The sequence below is a fragment of the Diachasma alloeum genome, unplaced genomic scaffold (genome assembly GCF_001412515.2).
Source record: "Diachasma alloeum isolate Michigan unplaced genomic scaffold, Dall2.0 Dall_scaffold_00212, whole genome shotgun sequence".
Lineage (NCBI taxonomy): Eukaryota > Metazoa > Arthropoda > Insecta > Hymenoptera > Braconidae > Diachasma > Diachasma alloeum.
In genome coordinates, this window is record NW_021680377.1 from 1,582,853 (window position 1) to 1,608,243 (window position 25,391).

A 25,391-nucleotide genomic window follows, 5' to 3' on the forward strand; every position below is an offset into this window, starting at 1 on the left:
GTGTGTTAGTGTATATAGTTGAGTGCAGTGCAGTTCAGTCTTCAGCAGTCTTCACTGATGGCACTGCATACAAGGAGTAACGAGCTTAAACGTGTTCCTTGGTTTTCCCTGTACGTATTCTAATTAATTGTTATACAGTGAGAGAGTTAATGTTGATTGGCAGTAGGGGAAGCGCTATTAAATGTTGATGTGATGTTTCAGGGCAGAGTGGTACGACGTGTATAAAAAAATCTATTCTAATGACACGCAGCAACAGACGAGAGGTTATGAGATGCTGTTGGTGTGGAAAGGCCGGTAAATATAAATGTTAAACGATTATCATACAATGAAAAATGAATTTGCCTGATGAAATTTGTACTTGTTGAAAGTACAAATCTCACGAGGGGATTTCATTCTGTGGAGAAAAATTTCAATTCAATGCTCTTCAGTGTAGAAAAAAAAGAAGCACAAAAAGTATAAATGTTCCATCTGGTCTTTGATAATTACAGAATATCAAAGCTCCCAGTGGGCATTGAGTGCACTCTCTCCCTGATCCAGGTCTGCTTGCGAGATCGCTCATGGAGCCGGCAAATAAATTCCGGGGCTCTCCCCATGTACCACGAGAACGACCTCTCCCTCATGTACTCTACCACAATAATGCGCTTCCTCAATCACATTTCGAACATCGGCCCCACAAAGCAAACTTCCCTCTTCCAAATAGCAAAGCAACTGAGAATTCCCGAGTGGATCGTAAACCTGCGCCACGACACAGCCCATGGACACGAGTTGCCCTCTATCACCCTCTTACGAATGGCCACCAACGTCTTGTTGACGTGGTTGTACGAAGAGTATTGGGCACCAGAAGCCCAAGCCCTCGATCAAGCGCTCAAGAAACAAAATGAAATGACAGAAATGGAGGTGATGGATTCTTTGGAGGGTCTCGTTGATCTCATACAACTCTGGATGTCAGTCGGTCTCTACATGGAGTCAGGCTTGTCACTCGTCTCACATCTTCCCGATGAGCATCTCAGGAATACCCTCAAGGACTTTGATGCTCAAACATGCACAAACATGGTCTCTAAACGACACCTAGATACTAGTATTCTCTCAGAGCACGGAGAGCTGGAGGAGGAAGACACTTATCGTCTGAAGACAGCAAGATCTCATCTCCTCATAGATATAACGAATCAACTTTATCGATGCAAAGACCACCAAAAGTCCCTGGCGAATATAATCACCAATGTCCTTATCAACAGCCAGGTCTTTCTCGTCAGTCATGAGATTTTAGAGCTATTCTCAAGAAAATGTGATGATGAAAATTATCAGAGGCGTCAGAATTTACCTAGACAATTGATCGCCTTCTGGCAGCCGATGATTTCTCTCATTCATGAGGCAAAACTCCTGGAGGCCTTGACTTTTAAGCTAATTGAGGTAGTCAATTGTAATGATGGAAGAAACAGCAGCCAGATGAGGGAATGTGCAAGTTTGTGGCTAAAAACTATCGGTCAGAGTTTTCTCAAGTTGAAAATTGCACACAAGGAGGGGGAGAAGCTGGAGCATTCCCAGGAGGGAAGCAAGAAGACTCCGCAGAGGGCTATCAATAAAAAGCTAGAGGGAATTATTAATACGAGTTACAGAGAGCTGAGGGACTGTCCATGGTTAGGAGTGAACTCTCATGTTCCTAGGGTTTTCACTGATGAGAGATTCAGTGAGGAAGTGATTATGAACGCTAATCAATATACGGCAATTTTTATCGGGCCATATTTGGAATTGATCAGTCCTGAGATGAATGCTGAAAAGAAGAGCAATCTGTTGGACTTTTTGAGAATTCAAAGTGCACAAGTTATTTATGACAATGACAATGGGGATTATGATCAAGTTGTGCACACAGTCCAAGAATTAATGAGAATTTGTGGAGAAGGGGGGGAGATGGTGAATGAAGACGAAAGCTTCTGTGAGGCTTCTGTGAGGAATTCTCTGTGGCAGTTGGCTCCTGGCAATTTCAACTGGAGAGATTGCGCCTTTGGGATCCTACCCTGGCAGGCAAACTCATTGGATATCCTGGGGAGTACTGGATGGCCAATTCAGCCTGAAGTGGTTTGTTCGAATGCTGGGAGTGAGATTGTTGCGGGGATTTTAGATGATAGAGGGGTCTCACGGAAGAGAGTGAATTGGGAGAGCGTGCTGAGGAATAATCAGAAGGGGACGAGAAAGAGGAGGAGGAGGAGGAGGAGGAGGAGGGAGGAGGAGGAGAAGGCTAATAAGGTGATGGATAGAGCTATTCAAATTATCAAGAGTCGAAAAGTTTTACGATAATCAAGAAGAATAAATAACTTTGATAATTTGACATTTATGTTACAACAGTGGTATTTTGGTATTTAATTCACGTGAAAAAACAAAAATCACAAACATGTTCAAATAATGAAGATTATAATTTTTCTTACAATTTTAGCTTCTACGAATAAAAGTTTTTTTCATTTCATTTTATTTATTTATTTATTTATTTATTTGTTTATTTTTATTTCATATTACATTTTTACCTATTCACTTGTTGACTCGTACCATATATAAATTAGACTCTGAACTTGACGTAACTGTCTGTCGCCTTTTTATGGTAACGATAAAAATTTTTTTTGCATAATTACTGCAAATTTGATAGTACAATAGTCCCGTTGAACTGGTGAGGGATAAGGCAGTAAGTCGTCAGTTGGTAGGGGACACCGAGTCAAAATTAAACGACTATAGTTGACACAATTCAGGACACTTAATGTTTTGCTTTTAATTGAGGGTAAAGAGTCAAACAATACTCAATTAAAAATAAGAAGAAAAAAAATGTTGTCTGAATTGTGTGTGATAAATAGTCGTTTTTTCTGGTGTTTCATTCCAATTATTTTTTAATCTCATCTGCATTAATTTTGTGCCAATGTCTATTCAAATTGAAATCATAATTATATTCCGCTGCAATTCAATTTTATTTTCATATACTATACCAATATAATATATACTCATTACTAAACTATTAAAGTCAACCTCCCTCTACAAGAACCCTCTACATTATATTTATATTATAATCAATTATCAACGATAAAGTACCAATCAATAGTTGATGCAATAAACGTAATTTTAATATCTAAATGGTATAAAAATTTACTATCACAATGTTCACCAGGCACCATTCTTTCAACTTGGCTTGCAAGTACTTCTAATTGATTATCCTATCACCAATTAACATTTACCCTCTAATTTTTACTAGCCTAAAACAATAAAATTATTGTTGATGGACGGCTGCAATGATATGAGTTTATTTTTCAACCGATTTGTTTATTTAAGAAAGTCTCTTTGGTTTTCACGAATCTGTAATTAAGAGCGATTCAACAATTATTTCCCTTGTATAACAATAAAAGTGAGCGATTGTGTAGTAAAACGATTGAAGGCAATTGTGGAACTTCACTATTGTTAATACGATTATCTCATTAACGATTAGGTTGACGAGAAAATATCAAACGATATTTTTGTAGAAAACTATTTTCAGCTAAAAAAAAAGGAAATGTTTCTCCGAAGTTTTCTCGGAATTGTTAAAAACATTTGACTATTTACATTTTAAATTCCGCTGAAATTACTTTTTAATTTGTTCATTACATAATTCGTTTATTTGTCATTAAATAGTGATTTAAAGGAAAAAAACTAATCCCATAAAAGCGTTTTTTCTAGCTACAAATTTTTTTTACTAAAATGCTTTTTGATAGGGGAGCATGGGACAAAGTAGAATGTTTGCTCATGTAATTTTTTTGAATTAAATATATGAGCACTGAAAGGCGAAATAAGTGAGCATTAGAAAGAAATAGTTGATGAGAGAATTCATTCTCTATACCTTTCAGTAGTTTTAAACAATTGCTTCAAATATCTGAATTGTTTTTGTTTTTGTTTGGTTTTTTTTTTTTTTTTGCATTATAATGTATACAGAGAGAGTTCTCCACATATTTTCTCATTTGCGTCATACGAGCACTGCAAAGGTCACGATTTCTCAATAAGAAGTATCGTACATTCCATTTCATGCATAATTCTACTCTAGAATACGACGAGCAAATTTAACTAATGTTATTTACTCATGTATTGTTGACTCGTTGCATAAGTTAAAGACACGCATTTGCTTTTTGTGAGGTAATGATAAGCTGGCCCCGCAATTTTTGCAATTCTTTCCTATACGGACTTGAATCTGTTGTATTTAATGTTCTCGCTTGCTGTTTGATTTTTATGTTTCTAATAATCAATTTATTGCCCTTCAAAACGAAAAAATCAGCTTATTTGTGGTGTTTGTTTTTATGAGAACTTGTTCCAGGTATTTTGATGTCTCTAGGCCGAATTGATCAAGAGGAATTCGATTCATTGTTGCTAATCTTTAAGAAATGATAAAAATAATTAGTTATCAATGAGTATATTAATTATTAGAGGAAAATTTCAATTCCCTTTCTTATTTATTACCTTCCACCAGATAAACTGTGTAAAAATTTGAAGTAAGAGGCTCTCAAGTTTTGTGGTTCGACCATAGCTGCGTGGAATAAAACAGCTGTGCTGAAGCAATAAAGGACAATCACGAATCCTTTGATCTTTGGTAATGTTCCATTTTCGATTCCCTTATTCCAAAATAACTGAAACATGAAATTCATTGGACGTAAAAAGGCAAAGGGGAAATTACACGATTTTTTAGTTGAGGAAATTTGCAGAAAAAAAAAAATTTCATTGAAATTGTGAATGTAATAATTTATTATGATTCATCATACTTGCAATGACTTCCACATGACGTAGAGAGCAATAGTGTTGTTGGGGAACATGACGAATGTCAATCCTGCGAGTAATCCAGCTGGCAATGCGTGAATAGGATTATCACCATCGTTGAATCTTCGTAATGTACAAGAGACAAACTGAAAATCATTTTCAAAATGAAGTTTATCAATTTTTTAAAAAATCCCAGGGAAATTGAAAGCATGATGAAAGAAAAAAAAATGAATGAATCGAATCATTCAATTCTTTTATTTATTTCATATATTCGACCTATTATATTGTAATTACCCTGTATATAACAGTGAATCCACCGAGAAAAATAGCCAAGTCAATGTTTTTCTTTTGAAAAATCATAGGTTTTAATAAATAAGGCTTTCTCAACAATGTTTTCAGCTGCACAATTAATTTTAATCCTATTTGTACAGTCAGTCCAATTCCAAACAACTTAGAGCCTCCCTGAAAAACAATAAAGATCGATTAAAATCATTGCAGATCCGCCATAGAAATTTGAAATAGAATAGAAGAGCTTATTATGGAATACAACTTGAATAAAATAAAAATACAAAATACATTGATGTTTACTCACGCCCAGAACAAAATTTGCACAACTATGAGGATGTGGACACCGACAATGTTTCCCAAAGCTTTTAATCCATTTTGTTAATCTGTGATAAGCTCTAAGTGTTTCCATAAGAATATTTGATTTTGATATTGAGTGTTCTACTCTATCACTCTGCCCATCTCTCCTATCAGCTCTATCTCCAATTTGACTTTGTATATGATTTTTAGCCTCATAGGGACTAGCAACGAATTTTATTATCCTAAATATCGCGTCGTTATTGCCATCACTGTTTCGGTAGAGATAGAGTAGTGTAGCCATGCTGGCTGCGAATATGTAAACATTTCCATAGGGAATTGATCGGTAGTATCCTCGCCATAATCCCATCTTGAAAAGAGTTTCTGTTGCCTGAGAATAATACGGCAAGATTCATTAAACCGATGCGAAATGTCTTGATATTTTAATAATCTAATATTACTAGTAGACTATGTATTTTTTTGAATAATAATATGTATAGTGTCAATTCAGAATAGATAAAAACATTGAAAATTGCGAAGTTGAAGAATAAACACAAAAAATGTATTTGTTAAATTTACTCTCGGTTCAATTATGAAATTAATGTGAGGCAAAGAGATTTCTAGATTATTGCTTCATCATAATTTGAAGCTACGAATGCATTTTTAACAATAGTTGTATCTGTCGTCAAAAAAAAGTTTCACCTTCAATATTAATTGAACATTCAACAATGAATTGATGAAATCGTTTTTATTCGATCCATCGCATACACGGATCAATTAGTTACGCAAATATTCGGACAATTAAGAGCTTCAAGAGTAAATGTATTGAGATTTTCTATTCAGCTGGGAATTTGGCTCCAAACATTTGGATGTGAAAAAAAAGGCATTTTTTTACAATGTTTGATACGTAGAGACACAGCATGGTACGCCTCGAAGGCCTCTCAATTACGATTGCAGATAAACTCGAGAAGAACGATGGAAGAAATGCCACTGATAATGCATTAAAATTTCCAGTCAATCGTCTGCAATATAAAAATAAAAAGAAAGTAATTGCATTTTTTTTTCTCTTGGGATTTATATTAAGGTATAAAGTATAACGGTCATTTACAGTTTTGCCGGGGTGATCTAAATTGCATTTAGCAAAACGTGAGCAATTTTTTTTCATCATGGATGAAATCGATTTTTCAGTAGAAATTTGGAAAAATAATCTTTGAACTACAACATTATAATGTTGTCTCAGTATTCGGAAAACTTGATCATCGACCATAATTACCTGAAACTGCATAAAAACATAGAGAAGGTAAAAGTGCTCCACGACAGAAAGGCTGTGGACTGAAGTATTCCCATCAACATTTTTTTAATCTCATTTTTAGTTGGCCTTTTGCCTCTCATCACCATTGTCACCTTAAATCATCATATCAATAAAAAACATTAACTATCAGATGATTGATAGGCTTTTAAATGATTTATTGTACCTCACATCAGTACAATGTCTCCTCTCCTTCGGCCTTGATGTTAAAAAAGTATTTGATAACAGAAAAAAAAAAAAAAAACAAAAACAACTACAAGTGATTTATAAGTGATAATTACATACGAGATAAACAGTTGTATATATCCTTAGGCACTCTTGGATGGCGTGTAGACCGAGACCAGCAGTTGCACTGATGCAAGAATCTGTCCACGGATGAACATATTCTTTGCAAGTTGCGTCGATAACAAATTTACTAAACTTGGTTGGCATTTTCACTGATTTATCACAGTATAATAATCGAGAATTGTCCCGTTGTGAATTCATAAATATTTCATCAATCTTGGGAGATACTTCCGAGTGCGCGTGCACTCTTTTTCTGATTGAGAACAGAGTTCCCTGACCGCGCGATAGAAAGGATTTCACTCGAGTGCATGCAAACTTTCGGCGATTGCGCAATGAGTCTAGGGGGGTTTAAATGGCTAAACAGCTGAGAGAGTTGCCATGTGTAGGGAAGAGAAAAACACGGAGCTCTAAGCACTATAAAAATTTCCTTGTTTAGCTGAGTGAATGATGAAGAGTCAATTTTTAGGGTTTTGTTGATGAAGAGTTGTTTATTTACGTTGGAGAAAATGAACGGGAAAGAGTAGAGATTCTCCGACAGCCGCTGCCGACCGCGACTGGGATAGAATTGCTATATGTGTATAGATACACTGATGGATGTGGTTCGAATGAAGGAGAATGGAATTTTTTTAAATGTCCACCAAGAACCAATCAGGGACAACTGGCGTAAGCCCACCAATGATTTTCTTAATTTTAAAAGTAAAAAAAACAAGGAAAAGATTCTTTCCTTCTTATAATTATGATAATATTTAATGTTGAAAAATAATTATAATTTTTGCCATAATGTTAAATGAATTTTCCATAATAGGAGTGATTGTGAAACATGTTTACAAGAGTTTGTATGAGTACGTAAAGAGAATATGGTTATCATTGTCGACGCCTATGGCCTAACGCCTGTGTTTTTCAATAACACAATGGCTACCAATCTCGGTTTGTGGCAACAATCAATTCTTCCTGTGTATCCACACCAATATAAGCATTGAAGATATTTATTTTTTCTTACAATCAAGCCAGCCAGCCAGCCAGCCAGCCAGTCAATAGTTTGAGAGCTTATCAATGATTCTCGATAATTATTCATCTCTCTAATTTTGATAATTTCATTTTATGTTAACACCTTTTTATCATCTACTGTTGCGATAAGAATATTTTCGACGAGAGATAATTCTTTTTTATGCCACAATAATCAAGATAATAAATATATACAAGTTAGGAGAATCGCATTCCAGCAATCGCATTTCAAACAACATTGAACCACTCAAGAATATATTGGAATAAGGTTAAGTTTGACAAAACGGTGAGCAAAATTATTTTCCATCTTCATACATACATCATACACACAGATATACAGATATGGCTACACGTTGGGGTATTGCAAGTGCTGGGAAAATAGCTCATGACTTTACTACTGCTTTGGCAACGCTACCCAATAGTGAACATCAAGTTGTCGCTATTGCTGCTAGAGATGTTACTAGAGCTGAAAAATTCGCTCAACTTCATAATATACCCAAGTATTATGGTAATTATGAACAACTCGCCAAAGATTCTAATGTCGGTGAGTTTTCATCATGAATAAACTAGCTTATAAATTTTTCATCTAATTTGAATATAAATTTGTGAAATGAATTAATTATTTAGAAATTGTCTACATCGGAGTGCAAAATCCTCAGCACTTGGAAGTAACCAAGTTGATGTTGGAAAATGGCAAACACGTTTTGTGTGAGAAACCCCTGACATTGAATGTGAAACAATCAACCGATTTGATTAATTTCGCTAAGCAGAAAGAATTGTTCCTGATGGAGGCAATTTGGAGCCGTTGTTTCCCACTTTATCAGAGAGTGAAGAAGGAGATAGAGACAGGAACTATAGGAGATGTCAAACAAGTAATTGTTTCATTTGGATTCAGAATGCCTGATGTGGAACGTTTGAGGTAATAATTGACATTTTTTAAGTTATCATCTAATTTTATAGTAAATATATGGTCAGCCATGTTTGACTTGATTTGCAGTAACAAGGCCCAGGGAGGTGGGACTATTTTGGATTTGGGTGTTTATACAGTCCAGTTTTCACAGTTTATTTACGATGGGGAGCATCCTGTGTCGATAAAGGCGTCAGGTTTTCTGAATAATGATGGAGTTGATCAATCCATGTCTGCAACACTACTGTACAGCAATAATCGAACAGCAACAATCGTGACCCATGCACTCGTTGGTTTGCCCAATGAAGCTCATGTTATTGGCACGAAAGGCACTATCAAGATCCCCCAATTTTGGTGTCCAGTTAAGATTGAATTGCCCTCGGGTACAATTGAACATCCACTTCCAGAAGCACCACATGAGTTTAATTTCGTCAACAGTGCTGGTCTTAGATTTGAAGCAATGGAGGCACGAGAATGTATCAAAGCAGGTTTGCAACAGCAGGTTGTTTTATTTCGCTTGTCGATCATACAATTTTTTATGCTCAATTTTTTTTCTTCTTTCGTAGGTCTCAAGGAAAGCACAAAGATTTCTCATGCCGAATCTTTGCGTATTGCTGAAATTGAAGACGAACTTCGTAGACAAATTGGAGTTGTTTATCCTCAGGATTAAATTTTATCTTGGCGACCTAATGGAGAATAAGAGATTCTTGTCCCCCTGTATACTAAGTGGTACAAATTAAAATTACTAACTCGGTTTATCTCGGGCGCAGTAAACGCATGAAAAAATAATTATCATTATGAATTTATTCTCATAGATGGAGAAATATCCTCCATCTACATTTATTTTTATATTGTAAGATACGAATTGTAATAATGATTATAATTTTTTTTACAATAAAGTGCACTATTTGAATTTCTTATGCGCGATATTTACAAGACAGATGGAGCAATATATATATTGATCATGCGCAAAGGTGGCTTGTCTTAACGAGCAGTTGTCTGATTGGTCAGACAATAATAATAATAATAATAATAACAACAACAAAACACCATCACATCAAGGAAGGCATCAAACGAATATACAAGTTTCCTTATATTATTACAGCTAGTGATTGGATCATTTATTATAATCATTTATTTTCATATGTATTCTTTATTTTCACCACTGATGGTGAGTCTTTATTCAATCTTTATTAATTAAAAAATTTGTATTCAATTGATGGTCATGTGAGACAAGAAAATGAGTAGTGGATAGGGAAAAAGGAAAAACAAACAAAAAAAAAGTCACGGATCCACAATACACACGACATAGATTGGAATTATCGCCGGCGCAAAAGAGAATTATTTTTTCAATAATATTTTTAAAACAATGGAAGATGACGATTGTAAAAATCCAAACAAAACCCTCGGAATAGACGAAGCCTGTATCAGTATCATAAACGACTACAATACTTCAGTATCACTTTACTCCTTCTTCAATGAATGCAATGCCTGTTCTGATCAATTGTGGACAAATGTGTCAGCTAAAAGTAATACAACATTGTCAATTTCCACAAAATGGCCCCTGCACATGTACTATGTTGAAAACAATCTCCAGTGGTGTCACACGACGTACAGATTCGTAGAACATGGACATTATGGTTGGAATTTATCGCGTGAGTCGATATGTTCATCTATCTATACAATTCAGGAGGCAATCAACCCATACCTTCCGATTCTGGCTGCTTTTATGGTTCTGACAATTGGCGCATTGATCAATATAACAACGAAATTTCTCGTCAATATTGTTAGGGGATTTCTATCGAGAAGTACTGAGATTGATCATGATGATACAGGACCTTTGGATAATTCGAGGCAACTGGATAATGAACCGCCGGTGATCAGAGTTACGAGAGCCAGTACTAGAATTAGAACAATCGATGCTTTTCGTGGTATTGCTGTATTGCTTATGATTTTTGTTAATAATGGAGGAGGAGAGTATGTTTTCTTCAAACATGCACCTTGGTTTGGCCTGACTGTAGCTGATCTTGTGTTGCCCTGGTTCGCCTGGATCATGGGATTGACTATTGTACTTTCATTAAAGTCAGAGATGCGACTCTCCATTTCGCGACCTCGAATTATTCTCAAATTCCTTCGACGTGGGCTCATTCTTGTTTTATTGGGATTAATAATTAATGGACAAAGGGGGACGAGATTATCGGATTTACGGTTTACTGGAGTGTTACAATTGCTTGGAATTACTTATTTCATTTGTGCTAGCATTGAAACTATTGGAATGAAATCTCAACGAAATTATCAGGTACGTGAGACAGAAAAAGTTGATTTTTTTTCCTCCATATTACAGTAGATGATGTGATGAAATATGTTAAGGTTGTTTTTTACTATTTCTCTCTCTCTCTCTTTCTCTCTCTGTCTCGTTAGTATGGAAGATTTGCATTTTTGCAAGACATCCTTGATGCTTGGGTACAGTGGTTGATTGTCTTCGTGCTGGCTGCAATACACTTGCTAATAATATTCCTCCTACCTGTTCCTGGCTGTCCTAGGGGATATCTCGGTCCAGGAGGTAACGAGTATCGTCAGCAATATGCTAATTGCACTGGTGGAGCCGCCAGTTATATCGATAGAATGGTCTTTGGTCGCCATATGTACATGAAAATACATAATCCAGTTTATGGAACTGTTGCTCCACATGATCCTGAAGGTATTCTCGTTTATAAGTTTACAAGTATTAAATGTCAATTTGTATGTTTGCAATTGAACACATTTTCTTTCCACTGTTTATAGGCATTTTAAATACATTATCTGCAGTGCTAATCGTCCAATTTGGTGTCCAAGCCGGGAGAATATTATTCTGCTATTACCTTCACAATGCTTCCAAGATTGTCAGGTGGATTTGTTGGGCAATTTTCATTGTGAGTATATTCTATCTAGTGACTTTATTCTAGTGGGACATTATAATATTCAATCATTATGATAATATTTTTTTCTAGGGAATAGTAGCTGGTCTTCTTTGTAACTGGAGCAAAGAAGGAATTATTCCCGTCAGCAAAAACCTCATGTCATTATCATTTGTCCTCACAACTTGCTGCTTTGCCTTCCTACTCTTCGCCATCCTATACTACATTATTGATCACAGAAGGATGTGGGATGGAGGACCGTTCATTTATGCTGGTGCTAATGCACTATTTTTGTACGTCGGTCATTACTTTACAATGAAAAATTTCCCATGGGCCTGGGAGTTAAACGATCCGACTCATGCTGCAACACTCGCTATGAACATCTGGACAACAACCCTGTGGGGATTAATAGCCTATTTACTTTATCGAAAAGACATAATAATCACTGTTTAATCTCCTTCTAGATATTAAACATTTTCATTCTCTTACATATCACACACATTTGATCAACTATTATCTCTCAACTATTTTCCCCTGACTATTGCTCTAGGTTTGATTTATTTGCCTAGATTAGAATTAATCCTTTAAAAGAGACAAAACTAGATTTAATTACTCAGTCTTGACTGTTGTGACTTGTGAGCCGTGTTTATGATGTAAATCGTTGTCAACATCGTCGACAATTGGACATGGAATAATAATTATATAATATTGTCTTTATACCTATTTTTATCTCATTTATATTTCACTGTCAATTGAATGTTTTTGTTCTATACGATTTCTAGTAATATAATTCATTACAGTTACCAATAAAATGTGAAAATTTTTTACTTGCTAAAGAATGGAATGGATGATTATTCATTAAAAACAGATTCGCCCATCAGTTTTGGTTATTCTTTTTCATATAATAATATAATAATATTTAAAAAAAAGAAGGATGATTCAAATAATATATAAAATTATTTAATTCGACTACACAGCAGGTAAGTGTGAATAGGCTACGTGAGTTGACCAGACACAGCAGTTGCAAATAAAACTAGACATAATGAAAATCATGACGATGGAGAATATCCAGAGGTATCCCTTTAGTTTAGGAAATCTTTCAGGTAGCCATAATATTGTAAAATCCACTGATTTGTCACGTGTATCTGTAAGTAAACATAGTGATATGAGTAGAAATAACCATATGATAATATGAAGAAAAGAAAAAAAGTTTTCAAATAAATGACAATTTATATACCAATATAGGCTAATCCATAGCCCATGTTGGATGTACCCATTCTGTATGAACAAGTTGGTATTTGCAGTTCATGTATGTCACCCATGTCTAAACGCAGCTGATAGAGAGGGGTTTCATGGGGCGGTAAGATCCAAATATCACTCAATTCATCTATCGTCGTATCTAGGCTCAAATGCATTGCTTTGTGCTCATGAGCTGTGAAAATCACCTGAGGTGAGAGTTCCTTAATTACCTGTATGTATATATAAAAAAATACGAGAATTAACAAAAACCATTAACTCATTATATATTGGACATTTTACGTCTCAACGGATTAATCAATCAACTTACATTTTTTACAAATGAACCAGATGTGAATAACAATGGCATATGACTGAGTATAATATTCGTTGTATTTCTTTCTGTATATTCATTAAGGAAGGCATCTTGAGGCGCTTTTGGCATATAATGAGTCAATCGATTCACCTGGAACAAGAAATAATTTAATATGTGTTGTTGAATTATTTAAATTGCTAATTTTATTGAATACCTTGAAAAAAATCAAACTTTTGTGAGTTAAAGAGTCTGGCTGAGAAAAGGCGAATTTAAATCTGTTATGAATGGCTGCTGATACAGAATCTTCCTCTCCTCCAATGTCATTATCCCCAGGCAAATAAATTGTCTAAATAAAACAAAGATAAGCAATATTGACTTTGAAGATTATATATAAAGAGGAAAAGAAAATAAAGCAAGTAGTCATGTCGTAATAAAGTGTAGTAAGTTGATTGTTCATATATCCCTTTGCTACAGAAATTATTAGCAATAAAATTACCAAAATATGCTCAGGAGTTTGAAATATACGATCAAATCTAGTTTTATATCTACTAAAATCTTGCATTGTGGAGATGTGACCCTCGTCCATAAGATCTCCAAGAAATGCTATCACGTCAGGCTGGGCGTGGCTCATAGCTCTGCCAAATGTTTTCGCTAAATATCTGTATGCCATTAATCAACACAATTAATAAATAATTATACAAAGACAGAGTCAATTATATATAATTATAATATTATTAAATATTGAGCGGAAAAAAAGAAGAAAAAAAAAAAACAAAAATGCTGGTATTTTACCTATCACTGTCCCATCTGGCAAACCACGCGCCAAAATAATTTTCATTTTTTTCGCCCAGTATTTGTGGATCTGCAACAAGCAATATCTTGACGCATTCGTTACATTCCCTCCCAGCCCATTTAAAACGCTGAATCTCATAGGCAAGAAATTCACAATATAATATTGTTGTGCCCAGGATGAGGGCGATCACGAACAGCTTATATTTTGTCCTGCAATGTATGTATCATTCATATTTCTCTCCTTTTCTTTTCAAGACGAGGAATAAAGAATAAAATACCGATATAATTACTTCCTTACCAATTCATTTCTCTATTCTACACAAGATAATATACAAAAATATAGCATATTAGCAAAGCACATTGGAGATTTTGATGGATAGTTAGTATATATAAATGTGAAAGGTTACGTTCAATTAAAAGTAAGAGAGAATTATCCTTCATTTGAATAAGGGATAATGTAGAATTTACTAATGAATTTTTCTCTCAAATTAATGTCATATAAATAACAAATTAATTTTTTTTTTTACAAGTTCAATCAATAAAGTAGTTTTATCAATGGAGATGAAATTGTACACTACATATTGCGGCTTACCTATTCCTGCGAATCATTTTTTTTCACTTACAGCTTTTACTCATGTGTATCTCATGCACTATTATCAGTTTTATTTGGAGTAAATTGCATAACTTTCTCATCATGTTTCTTTCACCTCTCAACACACATATGTTTTTCCAATAATATATATATATATATATACATGCCTTATATATCCTCTCTCATGGCGTCTTTCCCTTACGATCAGCTGATCGTTCTCATCGTTTATTGTGATGAGACTCGCGCGATTTATTAACCTCCCCTATATCACTCCTGTGTCCCATAAGGGGGCTTACAAATAACAAATTATCTGTCAATTTTGATAATGCAAACTCTGGGCATGTTTGAAAGTGAAGGGGTATTTGTTGTGAATGTTGATTAATTGTTATATTAATGGCTAAACAAATGTAAAATTATTTCAATGTTTTTTACTTATTTTAGAAACATTTTCTAAAGTGGAAGGTTCATCAAGTTTTCAGAAGAAAAAGAGAAGGAAAAAAAACAACATGCAATCCATCATTTGCGTGGCAATCAACACGAGAAATTGATCAGAATTCAGAAAAAGTGTAATCGCATGAAAATTAACATTTTTTTTCCAATGATTTTCCAAGAAATCTCTAATCCAATTCGTCCAGATCATGAGAATAAATCAGCATAATCATGAGAACAAATGTTCCAAACATGATTACAGTATAAATAATCACCGGTGATTCACACCTCAGCAAAGTCATTGAAACATGAATTTTATTGTCTTGCAATCATAAAGTTATATGAGTATACAAATGTATGGATGAGTCGTAGAGAACATGGATTTTGTTCCAATAAGCGCGTAAAAGTAGACCAATCATAAAATTTCTTTTCAATTTCTATGTTTCTGATTGGTGCCCTCATCGCCAGCTAAACGTACTTGTGATCTAAAATTCTTGTCGTGTGTCTTCATGGCCTGGAAATCCAATTAATTTTCCCGTATTATTGATTCAATATAATAGATAATATTGTTAGAATCAATGATTTGCAACGTATCAACATTCTTCATATATCAATTTACTTTTTTCTATATAAACTTTATTCTTTTCCTCTCTCATAGGTAATAATTATTTACAACATTATTATTATTATTACAGAAAAATTGGACCAATATTTATTCTACATGCGTAAATGAAAACATATATATATATATATATATATATATAGGTACGTTCGAGGCTAAAACAGGTGTATATTTAACATTTCCACTTTCTATCGCATAGAAAATTCAAAGAATCACGTGTTATATGCACATAAAGTGATAGAGATATGGATTGAAGGAAAAGGAGGGGTCAGATGAAGCCTACTTTCTTTTGAATTGTTGCGAGAGAGGGAACTCGGTTAAGCATGTAGTGAGTGGCAAAACTACTGAACACCTCAGCCAGTACGTGCGTGGCGATCAGTTTGACTGAGCGAGCTCAAAAATGAGTGACCAATTTTGCGTATAAAATTGAAAAATAATATTGTCCAGTCAAGTTGAAAAATCACAAGTTTTCAGTAATAGCTGTATACCAGGTGCTTATTTTGGTATAAAGTAAGACTGGTTATCTCATTTTTATCCTAAATTTAACATAATATAATTACATTGTATATTGCGCAAAATTTTTTTTTATGCTCAACGTGTCTCTTGATAGAGTTTGAAAACCGACAAATTTCTATTCAAGATTAAATCCGTCTCTCGACGGAAAGCATTATTTTTCAAGTTATTATCGGTGGGAACGGTGTCGTAAGAATCTTTGAACAATTGTGAAATGGTGAATTGAAAAAATTGAAGAAATAGAGAGTAATTGTTAAAAAAAATTTTTGCATATAAACTTCCGTTTATTATTACTTTCAATATTAACGAATAAATATAATTAATCATTTGAATCGCAGAAATTTCTCAAAGAAGATGTGTCTTGCCTCATGGATTCAAACTTTACTAATGTCCTCTTTAAAATACTCGTTGGAGAAAACCTGAGACAATACTGCATATCCGGCATTTTATTTTCAAAAATTGTCTCAATTACAAAAAAATGGAAATTACGAAATATTGATGAAAAAAAATATATGTTTCAACTTAGGATGATAGTAGTGATGTGCACTAGTTGGTTTGTAAAAATGAGGTCAAACTTTCCCGTTCAGTCCGAGAACATTAATATGAAATTTGAGTATATTATTCGGAACGCTTCATATAATCAAGTAAAGAATATGTGAATCATTTTAAAACTGCACTCGATACAATATTTGATTGATTGATTACTTGTAATAATAGTGGAAATAATGGAACCGTCGACGGTTCCTACAAAAAAATACATGACCGACTCGGAGGAATATTTCAACAGGGTAGATTTCAGAATTTTTATTCGAATAGATATAACTTAATGTTGTGGTTAAAAAAGGACTAATTCAATTCTGATCACAAGTTCGAAATTTATAGGGACATAATACTCTTCGCAGATATACATTTATTAAATTTTGCCACTTGGACATCACAGTAAGTGCACAGTATCACTACTTTTTAACTGCTTCCCTAGTTATTTTGTTTTTAACTTCACACACAGCCGAAAAAAATTCCGCGAAAAATTTTAGCAAATTTCCTTTCAGTAATTTTCATTCCAAGTCAAATAAATAATATGCTGTCTGCTTGTATGAGGTAGATGATGAAGTTTCTCAATTGGTTTGGAGAAAAAAAAAATATATAACTTGAAAAAATATATTCACTTTTTGAATGAATAGCTAATTATAAAGCCGAGCAAATGCGACCGAGAGAATAACAAAAGAGAAACAACTTTCATTGCAAATTTCACTCGACAAAAATCTCAATAATTATTCTATTGACGACAATTCATTATTTTTCTATATACTTATGGAATTTTTTAATTAGCTTGGGAAAAATAAAAGGTTCTATAATCAGCCAAATTTAACTATTAAATATATAAATTTTTCCTTTCCAGAATTTCATTCCAATGCTCTAAATCACTGAAAAGATGTCGAGACACCCGTTTTCTTCGTGTAAGTAAAAAAGGTTTTCTTTTTAATTCCATTGGATTTACAATTTTTTTAATGAGCATTTTCAGTACATAATAATATAGAATTGAGTTGTTGTTAGCATATTAAAATATTGGGGAATCAGGTCGATTTATTCAGTATAAACCTCAGTCGGAAATAATATAAAAGCAGCCTGCACTATCGAATTAAAAAGTATAAACTCTGTGAACCTGATTATTCGGTGTGTCTACAACATATACCACAAGATAGAAAAAACACACTATATAGCACTAGTGATCGATCTATATGGCATGTCACTCGATAGTCGTTATTTCTAGTTCTATCCTCGAGTCAACTTTATAATCCATTTAAAAAAAGAGAGAGTACATCTATCGTTTTCAATACTGATCAACGATTTTTATTGAATTTCTGCTATTACACTGAAAATAAATGAAAATGATAATTCCACGAGCGTTGAATTGTCCTAACTTGAATTTGTTTCGACTAAATGTGAACTATATCTTCTAGGTTTACTCACGTTATGGATCTTATTCAGTGCGTTGATATGTACTGTAAAAAGCGGTGAAATAAAAAATGGGGTGAGTACCTTCTCTATATTATCTATTGCATGATTCCGAAATTTCTATATAAAATTTATTCTTCTTGGAATGGTATGATATATAATATAATCGATAAATTTCTACTTGCATGAAAATGACATAGGTAATAAATTCAAATTAGACATAATTATTTGGTCAATAACAATAATAATAATAATAATAATAATAATAATAATAATATCATGTTATTACACAAGCAGTACGGATAATGGCATCATTTTCCATAGGAACTCCCGGCAAAAAATGGTTGGCAGCCGTTAGTGAGCAGTGATAATGTAGGAAATGTCTCACCACCAAGTAATTACGCCGCCTATACAATTTCTCAGTTTGATTCTGAGCGAGTGCCAAGCTACAAAATCTCGAAACAGTATCGGAAATCTGTAGATACAATCCATCAATATGACTACACCCCACCAAGTATCTTGGGCAGCTTTAGTATATTCGGGCATTCAATACCAAAAAACCGAAAAGGAGACGACAACAAAGGCTATCGTGAATCTACAAACACAAACGAATATGATTTCCTGGTTCCTCCCCCTCGACAAAGAATAGAATCCTACCAGAAGATGAAAATAAGCGGCGATGCGTACGGCGGACCATCACACTATCGAGACACTATTTATACACCTGTAAATACTCAGTTTACGTTTATATCGACGGGGGCGGCATCATCATCATCAGCAGCAGCTGTTAAAAAGCTGCCCGGTATTATTTCATCCAGGGATCAATTAAGTCATAACCCATTGCGTCAGTATCCGACCGCTGGTGAATCTTACAAATCCCACTCCCATCCAACGCAATCTTCTTGGATGCAGAACCTACGTGACAATATCGACACACATCACCTGAACATATTCAGACAATATCCAGTACACATTGAGGGTGGAAATAATTTTTACACACAAATTGGCCATCCCCCAGAATTTAAATCTCCTTATGAAGTCAATAATCCATCGAAAACTGTGGTTGAACAACCCACCGACTATGTAACACATCATCCGGGAAATCTCTATGCAGTTCAACCGTCCTCATCACAGCGTAATGAATTTTCGTCTTTCATTACTCCAAATACCCGTTATGTCGAGCCCCCCTACAGTTTCGATGAAAATTCAGCGGGAAAGCAACACTGGGAGGAGTCCGAAGATTCAGCACTTGATAATTATTACAATGTTCGTAAAAAAAATACAACACCGAGCTGGTTGATTTCAACATCAAAAAATCAATTGTTGGATTTACTACCCAAATTAAATAAACCAGTGCAATTTAATAGGCCAAACAATGCTACTCCACATAAAGCAGTAGTGTTCGTCGCCGATAATAAATTAAAGGCTCAAATTGTACGTGAGAAAATTGCTCCGAACATTCCCAAATTACGTCAGGAAACACCGGAGAGTATTTCATTGAAGCATTTCAATGAACAACAATTTCTTTTACAACAACAATTACTAGAGCGCGATAGACAAAAGTTGGAAAAGTTTCAAACTCATCAGAACCCAGTCAGCGGCAAACCAATAGAGAGGCATAAAGAGAGACAATCAACTCCTGTAGAATCCAACTTTGCTAAAGAATTTCAAGTTTATGAAGCTGTAAAATTAACAAATGCAGAAAGGGTTTCACCAAGCGGACAACTATCCGCTAAGCGCAATAATGTTAATTATAGTATGAAACAAGTAGATGAATCACTTATCGGGCAAAGTTTGATTTTTGATTATTCCCCAAAGCAAGTTATTAATAATTCGACTGAAACTGATATTTCGACAGGGAAAAAGAAGAAAGGTCATCATCATAGGATTATAGTTAATAGTGAAATGAACAATTATGATCGCGGCACGATTTACAATGATAAAAATTATACGGACGTCCAACCTGAAAAAATCATGAATACTTCCATCGAATTAGAAAATACAACGTCGCCAGAATTGTTTCTTGAAATGCAACCTACCTTTACAACAATGTCCGGGATAATAACAAGAACTCCCCAAACATCAAAAACTCATTCCCAAGGATCAATTATTTCTCCCGCTAACATTAGTAGCATTGTGCCACTCGTTACAGATATGACGACAAGAAAATCTACAATCATAAAAACAAGGTCACAAAATAGAGGACCAACACGTCGTAGAAGACCACTACTAGAGCCCGAGCCCACATCATTGTCAACATCAATTCAACCTACTTTGATCAGTACAGAGGATACTTCTGAGGATTACAATTATAATGGTTTTATTGCTACCCCATCTTATCATTCGACAGAGAAATCAATAATAGGTATTAATAATGGCCATAAGAATGAGAGTGAGCATTTCATTATCCAGCAAGAAGAAACAGCGAATACAGTGATTTCTGAAGAATTGACAACTCATGTTACACCTAAGATGAACGAAGCAAGTGAGGAAGGCACATCTAGTTCTAAATCACCGATTAATGAGGATAATTATAAAGAATCAGGTTCATCGTTAACTCATATCAATTCCCCTGAAGAAATGACAACGAAAATGATGATGGAAAGGATTCGCAGCACAACGCGTGACGATATTTCCTCAATTGCTCCCTTGGAATATTTATTCAACTTGACAGAAACAAATAGAGGTGATGAAACAAGCACACAATTGTCCGAATGGGTTCCATCTGTTGTAGAGCAAAACAATAACAGTAACATTTCAAATTCTTCGAAATTCGTGGAGATAACTACAAGGCCAATCTACAGACTTAGGCCGATGAAAATAACAAATAATACTCGTCCAAGATTCAGTGTGAAGGACTACAAGACTAGGTTGGATTACAGGAATCGATTGAGTCAGACTTCAACAACGCAAAATAGTCTTATAACGACTCATTCTATGCAATTAAAAAGCGTTGGGAGGTACAAATATACGCCGAGGTATTCTAATACAAAAACAAAATCTTCCACTCAGAGTTATTTGCCCAAAAGTACCAACGTAACTGACTTAATTGAAGGAAAACGCAATAAAATTTCTGGATATCGACCATATACCACGGCCATCCAACGAAAAAATAATAATAATACAACCGAAATGAGTAATGTCCAGGAGAATAAAGTACAGGTGAATGCTCTTGAAAGTGAAAACAGGTTTGTTCAGCCAATACGTCGTAGACCCCAAATTAAGTCATCAGCACAATTTGCTCAGATGATTAAGAAAAACAAAAACAATGTTGAAAACACTGAGAATACGTTCAATGATTCACTGACATTAATAACAGAGCCGATTCCAAAAAAGTCGGAATTATTCACTGAGAAACCTGTTGCAATGAGTACAAGTACAAAAAGTGATAAAGAAAGAAGAAAATTTAATGATTCAATGAAGGACATGAACGTGAATCCACCAGATCCAGAAAAAGAACAACCAATCACCGAAATTATGGAAAATTTCTCTCAACACCCAAGCATTCAGAGTGATGAGGAGGCTTTTGCGAGAGCATCTTTGAGTGTTGCAGATTTGACAAGTTCAGCTTCTGCTCTTTATAATAAACCAGGAATGTTCAAAGCCTTATCAGTGATACCGGCATTCGAGAGTGATGTCCATAAAAAAACACTAACCCCCACAATAGATGAACCTTCACTCCCTATTGAGGCATTCTTCCGAGAATTATCCAATAAAGAGAAATAGGATAAAATATGACATTCATGTATATTATCACGAGTATAGGATTTTTACTTTTTTTTTTTTTTTTTTTTTTTTTTTTTTTTTTTTTTTTTTTTTTTTTTTTTTTTTTTTTTTTTTTTTTTTTTTTTTTTTTTTTTTTTTTTTTTTTTTTTTTTTTTTTTTTTTTTTTTTTTTTTTTTTTTTTTTTTTTTTTTTTTTTTTTTTTTTTTTTTTTTTTTTTTTTTTTTTTTTTTTTTTTTTTTTTTTTTTTTTTTTTTTTTTTTTTTTTTTTTTTTTTTTTTTTTTTTTTTTTTTTTTTTTTTTTTTTTTTTTTTTTTTTTTTTCAGGGAAAAGTAATGATCCGATATTGTTATTATAACTATGATTAAAGTTTTATAATTTATTTCTAGTATTTGATATTTGTTGAATTATATAAAACAAATTGGCAATTGTAATTAATTTTATTCATTCAATTCTTAACCTATTGATTCTTCCTGTTAAAAGCAAGTAGAATTAAAAAATTTCTTGGGTATAATGATGAAAAAAAAGTTGCAAAGGAATAGAAAAGAAGGATAATGCTAAAATGACAATATTGCTTTCCTTGTATTTTATGATAGTCTCTTCCATGACTGTATCAGTCAATTATAGTCTCAGTATTCTCTAAGAGCACTTTGAACTACATCATTCAGAAGGTAAAATGTTGGTGGTATTCTATTTAGCATTATTTCTCTATGCCACAAGATGTATCGTCCAGGTTATTTTAACCAATGACATTCTTTAAATATCTCATATGTGTGATTTTTTGATGAATATAGCACGAGTGTTATAATCATGGATAAATGAGGAGAATTTTCAATTTTTCACATGCAGGAAAAATGGAATATTGGATTTTAATGAAATTATTATAATATGGCGGAAATGATATATTTGTTGATGAAGTTTGACTAAAATGTAGAAACAACGATGAGAGGAATTCTACAATTTATCCTTTATCATTTTCTTCTTCCTTTTTTTTCCCTCAAATAATTAAAGGAGAAAATTGAGTTTTATGATGCTAATGTAATACACTTTTATGATAGGTTGGTTCCTTTTGGTTTCCATATACATTGGTTAGCAGAGTATCTTCGATGACATTATTTTTCTTTTCTCAATTGTTTTTGTGTCGAAATAATTTTGTGGCGAATTTTGAAGAATAAAAATGGATAAAAGTTGTAAATGTAAATAAAACGTATGACAGTATGAGTACTAGATAGAATACCAGCATCATAGCAGAAAAACTTCTTCTGGAGTCAGAAATACAATGTGGTTAGTGTATAATATCGATTAGCTTCATTCAGAGGCCTTTCTTGCCATCGGCCTAATAAGCTAGAGACTTCACATTGAAGGGTGGTGAAAATGGAGATTGTCGTAACAATGTGTATATATTGAGAATACACATACAAAAGGGGTGAATACTCACCCTCCATGCGCAGCCGCATTATATTTTATTTTAGAACCCCTCCACTATTTCGTTCCACTGGCTGCTCACCCGAGCAGCTTTTAGGATTGCATGTCTGTCAGTTTCGTTCAGACACGGGTAGTTGTTGGCAATCCCTCAGAGCACTAGTATACCTTCTCAAGATATATTTCAACTTTCCAAATCTGTTACAACGAAAAAATTGAAGATTGCATTTTATCGAGTAAACAACAAATGACTCACGTGTAAGCAATAATTTTAGTGTTTCAACGGTCAATATTTGTGTCATTCGGGTAATATTCAATGAATATAAAAAAAAAATGCACAAAAAAAAATTATAAAATAATTTGTTTTCCATATTGTATGACTCGATTCCTTCATAAAGGAAATGAGTAGACAGACGGAAAATGCAAAAATTAGAGGGCATGGAATCAACATCGATATTCCAGTACAGTCTGGAGTTGAATAGTAAAATACGACTTTGAAAATCGGAGTAATTTACCACCAGCTGGTGTTGGTGGGTCTTGGCACTGGAAGAATTCACAGATGTGTAAAGTACAATCGTGGATCTTACAATGCCATCACTCGCCGCGCCACATGACAACTGCGGAGGAATATCTTCAACGGTTTCTAATTTGCTTTTCATGCTTTTTCATTACTCATTCTTCAAAAGTTGAAAGTTGTTTGGAATTAACTATGCGCACGTTATATTAAAGTTTGTACAATTCAACTGTTTTGTAGAATTTGTTAATGTGATGAGGAAATAAAACTAATCTTTCGTGGAAAACTGAAAATTTGCATCAATTGTCATTACTATTAGGCTGTAATAAATATAATCCTGTTTAAATATGACTAATGCACAATAAATAAGTGTTGAGCAAAAAAATGGCTATTAAAATGGCGATTAGTCATATTTCAAGCTCAGAAAATGAATGAAGAGCATGGAAATTTGACAGGATAATAGGACGTTTTTCCCAATCTCAAAGTTCATTTCCTTATCTTAGATTTGTGGAAGTAATGCGCGAGTATTCAATTTTTGCAAGATTATTAATTTCTTTTCCACAAAATTAGTCAGTTATACACTTATTGTATATGTGTATTCTATGAATATAATTTATTATCGTTTGAAATAGATACTGGCAGCAGCATAGATATAAAAAGTAAAAGTAGTTCAAACACGTTCATTTATAAGGCTATACATATATGCATAAAAAGACATATTTCTAGAAATTGATCGAATTTAGATATTTTTCTCGTGATCAGTTTCATCCTCACATTAACCATATAACATAAAATTTTTAGTGGGTTATCATGAACATCGAGTTTGTTTCCTGCATATTGATTGCTGCCTCATGAAACTATAGCTGATGTGAAATTCTACGAACGATCGAAGCAGCTTATCACTGCAGCAAATCAACGTCGTGTGCAAAACGAGCGTTAATGTCGAGCGTTAACGTAGACTCACACCCTCACGAACTAGTTGGAATATACCACGTGCACGCAGAGGGAGCATAGCCGCTGAACCCGAGGCACATAGGGTTACATTATTAGGGGTTCGATATTCTTGCACGATAACGGAACCGGAAGTACTGTGGCCGGCAGCTTGAACTATTTATTGAACGCGTTGCCATGCCAGCCCACGTGTAAACATATCCACTGGCATCGAGGCCATTGATCACTAACATGGATGTTTGCGTGCACCTGCGCGTTTACCTGTATACTCCACTAATATTGGACAAAGATAGATAAATAGTCAAATTGCCATGTGGATATATGGTACTTGGCTGATCCTGGTACCATGTTACTTCCATATTCTTGAATCTATTTTTTTTTTTGAAAATTTACCATCAACTCCAATGGATTTGGCCAGTGTCTATATTATTAACACACTCCATGGTAACTTTGAGCGTGGATATACGTACGTTTTTCCGTATGGATTCAAGATAATTTCTACCGTGAAAATATAGGAGATCGTGGACTCTCAACATTTACTTCTCAAATTAAATCGAGACAATAAACTAGACACATCGAATCAAT

The 25,391-nt window shown here is 34.1% G+C and overlaps 6 protein-coding genes across 13 annotated transcripts; 4 read left to right on the forward strand and 2 right to left on the reverse strand.

Annotated features, from left to right (window-relative positions):
• Window positions 1-19: 19 nt before the first annotated feature.
• On the forward strand, window positions 20-2,466 carry LOC107036947. The gene is made up of 3 exons (XM_015255219.2): window positions 20-110; window positions 202-294; window positions 489-2,466. The coding sequence occupies exons 1-3, from the start codon at window positions 58-60 to the stop codon at window positions 2,293-2,295; spliced, it is 1,953 nt and encodes a 650-aa protein (XP_015110705.1). The 5' UTR covers window positions 20-57; the 3' UTR covers window positions 2,296-2,466.
• LOC107036951 (transmembrane protein 135) lies at window positions 2,331-8,260 on the reverse strand. Its single transcript, XM_015255224.2, has 8 exons — window positions 6,932-8,260; window positions 6,611-6,741; window positions 6,233-6,359; window positions 5,348-5,728; window positions 5,050-5,217; window positions 4,761-4,901; window positions 4,462-4,628; window positions 2,331-4,376 (listed from the first exon to the last, which is right to left on the reverse strand). Exons 1-8 carry the CDS (start codon window positions 7,130-7,132, stop codon window positions 4,262-4,264), a joined length of 1,431 nt encoding a protein of 476 aa, XP_015110710.1. The 5' UTR covers window positions 7,133-8,260; the 3' UTR covers window positions 2,331-4,261.
• Window positions 6,990-9,756, forward strand: LOC107036954 (trans-1,2-dihydrobenzene-1,2-diol dehydrogenase). 3 transcript variants are annotated; one of them, XM_015255231.2, is made up of 5 exons: window positions 6,990-7,594; window positions 8,269-8,480; window positions 8,564-8,855; window positions 8,934-9,331; window positions 9,410-9,756. In XM_015255231.2, the coding sequence occupies exons 2-5, from the start codon at window positions 8,279-8,281 to the stop codon at window positions 9,511-9,513; spliced, it is 996 nt and encodes a 331-aa protein (XP_015110717.1). In that variant the 5' UTR covers window positions 6,990-7,594; window positions 8,269-8,278; the 3' UTR covers window positions 9,514-9,756. The 3 variants fall into 3 exon arrangements, with proteins under 3 accessions (XP_015110717.1, XP_015110718.1, XP_015110719.1); XM_015255232.2 differs by lacking the exon at window positions 6,990-7,594 and adding an exon at window positions 7,649-8,204; XM_015255233.2 differs by lacking the exon at window positions 6,990-7,594 and adding an exon at window positions 7,649-8,204 and having other exon boundaries at window positions 8,277-8,480.
• A 71-nt stretch (window positions 9,757-9,827) lies between these two features.
• Window positions 9,828-12,579, forward strand: LOC107036949 (heparan-alpha-glucosaminide N-acetyltransferase). Its single transcript, XM_015255220.2, has 4 exons — window positions 9,828-11,142; window positions 11,265-11,544; window positions 11,628-11,755; window positions 11,834-12,579. Exons 1-4 carry the CDS (start codon window positions 10,213-10,215, stop codon window positions 12,191-12,193), a joined length of 1,698 nt encoding a protein of 565 aa, XP_015110706.1. The 5' UTR covers window positions 9,828-10,212; the 3' UTR covers window positions 12,194-12,579.
• Window positions 12,580-12,684: 105 nt separating this feature from the next.
• On the reverse strand, window positions 12,685-23,959 carry LOC107036953 (metallophosphoesterase 1 homolog). 3 transcript variants are annotated; one of them, XM_015255230.2, is made up of 8 exons: window positions 23,857-23,959; window positions 23,358-23,539; window positions 14,085-14,154; window positions 13,789-13,951; window positions 13,507-13,638; window positions 13,308-13,442; window positions 12,978-13,209; window positions 12,685-12,885 (listed from the first exon to the last, which is right to left on the reverse strand). In XM_015255230.2, exons 2-8 carry the CDS (start codon window positions 23,374-23,376, stop codon window positions 12,710-12,712), a joined length of 927 nt encoding a protein of 308 aa, XP_015110716.1. In that variant the 5' UTR covers window positions 23,377-23,539; window positions 23,857-23,959; the 3' UTR covers window positions 12,685-12,709. The 3 variants fall into 3 exon arrangements, with proteins under 3 accessions (XP_015110716.1, XP_015110714.1, XP_015110715.1); XM_015255228.2 differs by lacking the exons at window positions 23,358-23,539; window positions 23,857-23,959 and adding an exon at window positions 14,677-14,963 and having other exon boundaries at window positions 14,085-14,294; XM_015255229.1 differs by lacking the exons at window positions 23,358-23,539; window positions 23,857-23,959 and adding an exon at window positions 14,383-14,668 and having other exon boundaries at window positions 14,085-14,294.
• Window positions 15,906-21,955, forward strand: LOC107036945. Of its 4 annotated transcripts, none has more exons than XM_015255216.1 (5): window positions 15,906-16,237; window positions 17,109-17,179; window positions 17,640-17,697; window positions 18,202-18,272; window positions 18,521-21,955. In XM_015255216.1, exons 3-5 carry the CDS (start codon window positions 17,673-17,675, stop codon window positions 21,920-21,922), a joined length of 3,498 nt encoding a protein of 1,165 aa, XP_015110702.1. In that variant the 5' UTR covers window positions 15,906-16,237; window positions 17,109-17,179; window positions 17,640-17,672; the 3' UTR covers window positions 21,923-21,955. The 4 variants fall into 4 exon arrangements, with proteins under 4 accessions (XP_015110702.1, XP_015110701.1, XP_015110700.1 ...); XM_015255215.1 differs by having other exon boundaries at window positions 17,123-17,179; XM_015255217.1 differs by lacking the exon at window positions 15,906-16,237 and adding an exon at window positions 16,531-17,028 and having other exon boundaries at window positions 17,123-17,179.
• Window positions 23,960-25,391: the final 1,432 nt, after the last annotated feature.